Source organism: Sceloporus undulatus, unplaced genomic scaffold (genome assembly GCF_019175285.1).
Source record: "Sceloporus undulatus isolate JIND9_A2432 ecotype Alabama unplaced genomic scaffold, SceUnd_v1.1 scaffold_17, whole genome shotgun sequence".
Lineage (NCBI taxonomy): Eukaryota > Metazoa > Chordata > Lepidosauria > Squamata > Phrynosomatidae > Sceloporus > Sceloporus undulatus.
The window spans coordinates 2,819,641-2,825,214 of NW_024802939.1; the positions used below are offsets into that span (position 1 = coordinate 2,819,641).

The window sequence follows — 5,574 nt, forward strand, 5'->3', positions numbered from 1 at the left end:
TGCAGCTTCCAGATTCTTAGGATGCATGCATCATTTAAACAGCATATCTCCAAAGAGACCCGAAGCAGCTTTATTTTGGCAGTCTGTAACAGGCCTAAGACTTGTTATTTTTCTTTTACTTACAAATTGATGTCTCATGCATGCCCTGTCTGTTCCTAGATAGTTGTATCATTGTAGCTTGGTACAATGAAACCATTGGCTCACATGGTGTAGCATGAAATTCTTTAGTCAGTTCAGTTTCCACAAACTCTAACTTGGAGTACAGTACACCTCTCAGAAACCGCTTGTTAAGAAGAGCAAAATAAAAGATGTAGATAAGAATAGGAAGTCACAGTAACACTTCTGCTGTTCGATTTCTTGGAAGCTTGCAGTCACACTTCCGCTCCTATTCTTTCAGCCCTAACCAGGATGACCAGTGGTCAAGAGGGATGGCAGTTGCTATGCAGCAACAACTGGAAGTATATACACAGAGGGATGAATAGGATAAGGATGTGCAGTGGTGAGGTTTATATATAGATGTCTGTGGAAACTGTACTGAGTGTCTTTTTGAGGTTCATGAAACGTAGCGCACATGTATTTGTCAATAACCTATATATTTGTAATCTGCACAGATCTCAAGAGATTAGAGATATATTGAGGAATTAAGGGACAGCTAGAATTGAAATAGTTCAACACTGCAAAATGAATAGTAAACTATTTGCAGCTCAGTGGAGGAACAGGGCACTAATGGGAAAAATAACATGGCAGATCAGATAATCAAAAACACACAATTATTATATATTTTTAATAATTTTCATTTATTTATTATATAAATAACAGTAGGAACATTTATATACTGTCAACCACACCCACCAATCTCTGGAAGGAATTATTGAGTAAAAACTATGAGATACCTTGTCAAACATACTTGGATTATCCCAAGTATTTGTTTCTCATGGTTGTTTCAAATTCCATGTTTTTTGGATAACACTGTGGTTTATGTATGTTATTTCCATTGTTGTGAATTACACACACACACACACACACACACACACACACACAGAGGACTTCCCACAAACAAGAGGGTTCGCAGCTCAAATTCTCATCACAATATTATGCATATGGAACACTGGTGGAGTTTTTCATAAACTACCATTCTATCTAGTTGACTTCACTAGACCTGTCTGGTTTTACAGCTTGATATTTACATGCCCAAATATGTATTTTGTAAATAGTAGGCTAGTTTGTCTTACAGTACTTGTAACTCATCTAAATGATATTGTGCATGGTTGTTTCATTTCTAGGAAGAGACACTTTGTTTCTGAGTACACACCTATTGACAGCAACATTGCCTATTCTGTTAACTCACGCCAGAATACTGGTACGTTCTAGAGCATAAGAGCATGGGTTTGGCATCATATAGTATACTTTTTTATCTTTGCGTAATCATGTGATTTGATATCTTGGTTTTATTGTGAAACAATAAAACCTAAAATAAATCATGCCCATGATTTGGATATTGTTCTTTGTTTGGCTTTCAGTAATAGAAATGGAGCCTAATAATATAAACTATTTTAAAAATAACTATTATTTGCTATAGGGATCCCAAATGCCTTAGAATTCTCCTTCTCCCCCCTCTACTCATTCAATATTTTGGCATAGAGATCTATTCCTCTTAAACCCTACCTGAATTGGCTAGATTATGTATTATTTTCCTGGTGTCAGGCTTAACAATAATATGGTAGTCTTTTGATCCTTATGCTAACACTTGTGTGCCTTTCTTGTTTGTTTGTTTCAACCAAAGTAGTTAAAGGACTGTTGCTAATTGAAGTCTTACTCATTCTTTCTCCATGTTTCTGCTTTCAGGAGAAGCTACCTGGTGTGAAAGACTTGGTGAAAAGTTTGAGAATGGTTTAAGAGTCACATTCACATCATGGGGAGCATTCTGTGTTCGGAACCCAAGGCCTGTTATTCTCTTCTCCCTGGTTGTTATTGTTATGTGCTGCTCAGGCCTCATGTTTATGAGATTAACGACAAATCCTATAGACCTCTGGTCATCCCCAAGCAGCCAGGCTCGCAAAGAAAAGGAATATTTTGATGCTCACTTTGGACCTTTCTTCCGTGTTGAGCAACTTATTATTCAGGCCCCTCATACCAAGCCAGAAATTTACTCTCCATACCCATCAGGAGATGATGTTCCTTTTGGTCCTCCACTTACCAAAGATATTTTGCATCAGGTAATACAGAAATTGGTTCTTAGTTGGGTGCAAAGAAAAACAAAATACAACAGCTTTTGACAGCCTCAGAATGAAGAGAACTATTAAATAACAACTCTCCCAATATGTCATACCAAATGCCTGGTGAAAAGTGTTTCTAATACAAGTGTATCAAATATGCTTTTAGTCCCAGCTAAGAGTCACTGAGTGTTGTCTTGTTTAATGACATTATTGCTTGTCCTCCATCTGGCTTGCTTTCTCCTAATTAATAATATGAAGGTTGCCTTGCAATCTATTTCAGACTCTGTATCTAAAATACACTTTTACAGCTTGGGAGGCTGAAAAGCCATTATTAATAGTTAGCTGTGCTTGGGTTCTTGCTTTTATCAAAATGTACATTTTGGTCAGTTCACATACTGCATTATATAAACAGAGGCTTAAATATAAGGAAAAAGCTTGTTCTGTTGTTGCACAAAATAGAAACCTCTCTTGTTTTGGTCTATTTTTCAGGTGTTAGACTTGCAGAATGCTGTTGAAAATATAATTGCTTATTACAATAATGACACCATAATGCTGAAGGACATCTGCCTGGTTCCCCTTTCTCCCTACAATAACAACTGTACTATTTTGAGTGTTCTCAACTATTTTCAGAACAGCCATTCTGTCCTAGATCATAGTGTTGGTGATGAATTTTATGTTTTCGCTGACTACCACTCTCACTTCTTATATTGTGTCCGGTAAGTACAGTAACAACACTCCCATCCCTCCCTCTACTTGTGCGGCTTTAATATCACACTTTTATATTGGTTTGGTAGACTGACTTTTATTTCAATCTTTTGCTCACTTTTGAATAGTTTGCTTGAAACAAGAGTTACTCAGTGTTTAAAGATTAATTAGGAGACATTAATCATTCAGATGATTTTTTTTTTAAAAAAGGCTTCATATACCATAGCAGTTAGAATTCCAGAACAGGAGTGTGGCTAAGTGCCCTAGCCACCTCTTTCACCATGCATTTTTGAAACCGGAGTTTGTAAATTGTGTTATACTTAAATCCCTTTATTTGTGAAACTGGGAAGCAGGCTTAATGTCATAGTTTATAAAATTTATGACCATAATTTATGGAAGCTTTTGTAAGTCTGCATTGAAAGTTTTACAGACTTGAATGACTTGTTGCCAAACTTGTTGGACTGGAAGGAAGACTCCAGTCTTTGGTGAAAATTACTTGCAAATGTAGTGTGCTGTTGAACTGAGGTATTAACAGCAGTGGAATGAGACACAGAGTCCAAGAGAGGTAAAGAGGACTTTCTAAACTCTTTATCATCCGACTTGGAAAAAAATGGCAAAACCTCTTCTCACTTTTTATGGCTGCACATCACAAACAGCAGATAGATTAGTGGATTCGTGGAATGTAAACTACTGCAATGTTACCATAAAGTGTTTACAATTCTTCTTAGATAACTCCCAACTTTTATATATGAAATTTACAGAGCTCCAGCATCTTTGAATGACACAACTCTGCTTCACGATCCATGCTTAGGAACATTTGGTGGTCCTATTTTCCCATGGCTAGTGATGGGAGGATATGATGGTAGGTATGATGTCCTAGAACAGACCCATAGTTTTAAAATGAAATCAACGCTTGTTTTGTTCAGCCGTTTTCTAAGGTTTCAGACTATCAAGCTAATACACCAATCACAGTCACCAATCACAGTGTTCAGCTTTTGGCTCACACTTGACCATGCATTGTCTGATACTGCATGGTGCTGTAGTGTGGGAAGATGTCATGCAATGAGATGACCTGAAAGTAACAAATCTTTTTTTCCATTTTTTACATCAGGAATTAACAAGACCTGTTAGTGGTGTAGAATATGTTAGTACAGTGCACCTACGTCATAAGTAGACATGCCATACGTGGCTTTCAGCGTATGCTGAAAGTTATGGCCGGAACAGGAAATGGCATGTGTCCGCACCACACCACAAGCATGAACCTCATTGTTTTCAATGGGGCTCCACCATAGCGGTATTTGCCTTACGCTGGGGGGTCCAGAATGGATCCCTCGTGTAAAGGAAGGGCACACTGTAGTATTGGTGTTCTTACATGTCTCAGGTGCAGGGATAAATACAGTTATTGTGCTTCATTTTGATACAGTAGTCAGTATCATTTATGCTTTATAAATTATGAAAAATGTAATAAGTGTATCCAAATAATAATAATAATAATAATAATAATAATAATAATAATAATAATAATAGATCCCCCCCCCCTAATAATCTCATGGGGGGATCCCCTTTTCTAGGTAGTTGACTAGTAGAGTGCATTTATTTCAGAATGGAGATTAATGGGCCATTTGTGAGCTAGTATTCTTATTCTTCTTTATGTTTGAACATTACATCCTTTGACTAAAAGAGAATATTTGATTCCCTAAGATTAGAATTAAAAATCTTAAACTTTGAGAATCTTCAACATACACTTCCAAAAGAAGTTGTAACACTAGCAAAATAGGAGTTGGAAGTAACTTCTGAATAGTCAGGTACTATGTTGGATGAATGAGTTATTAAGGCACTTTAGTTGAGAAATGTCTTGGAGGGACAATTTGGCCCTTAAATTAATTTTCATTGAAATGAGTTGATTTTACATCTTAAGATACTTTGTTTTGGAGTAAATGAAATGAGTCACATTCAGTGAGGCAAGAACATGGAACAAAGGAGGAGATGATTTACAGCATTATTTGGCAGAAGGAACTTGCATATCATAGAATGTGCCTTTTGCAGTACTGATAAAAGCATCTTGTATGTTATTTAAAATACCTCCCCATGTATTTTCTCCACATAGATGAGAATTACAATAATGCTACAGCCCTTGTGATCACATTTCCTGTCCAAAATTACTACAATGACACAGATAAGCTGATGAAAGCTCTGGCTTGGGAGAAAGAGTAAGTCTTTACTGAAATAATCTATATAAATTCTTTATAATGGAAATGAACTGATTTTGTGCCCAAGAAAGACTAAAATCGTAATAAACAGTGTTACTGCTGACACTGTTTAACACTACCCACTCCAATCATGTAGTGACCATTTGGAGTCATTTGTCTCAAATTTTGTTTAGTGCTTCTATTATGGGAGCTGTCCTAAAGAAATAATTCCCTGTGGCAATATAATCCCCTTAAACATGTCCACCTGTTTGAGTGGACAAGTTTAAGGGGATTATATTGCCATAGGAATTATTTCTTTAGGACAACTCCCATGATGGAGCTGTAGGGACAGTGCAGCACACAGCCTGTATGTGCCCTGCCCAGAACTCCTCTTTTTAAAATGTTTGTTTGTTTGTTTGTTTTACCCCAAATGCTCTCTATAAGGCACAGAAGAGCTATTTTAT

The 5,574-nt window shown here is 36.7% G+C and overlaps 1 protein-coding gene across 1 annotated transcript in view; it reads left to right on the forward strand.

Moving 5' to 3' along the window:
* Positions 1-5,574, forward strand: part of LOC121917427 (NPC intracellular cholesterol transporter 1-like) — a 46,056-nt gene that overhangs the window by 30,194 nt on the left and 10,288 nt on the right. Inside the window, exons 7-11 of the mRNA XM_042443381.1 lie at positions 1,284-1,360; positions 1,846-2,216; positions 2,706-2,932; positions 3,683-3,783; positions 5,029-5,131. Coding sequence (XP_042299315.1) covers positions 1,284-1,360; positions 1,846-2,216; positions 2,706-2,932; positions 3,683-3,783; positions 5,029-5,131 — 879 coding nt within the window. The remainder of the gene's footprint in view (positions 1-1,283; positions 1,361-1,845; positions 2,217-2,705; positions 2,933-3,682; positions 3,784-5,028; positions 5,132-5,574) is intronic.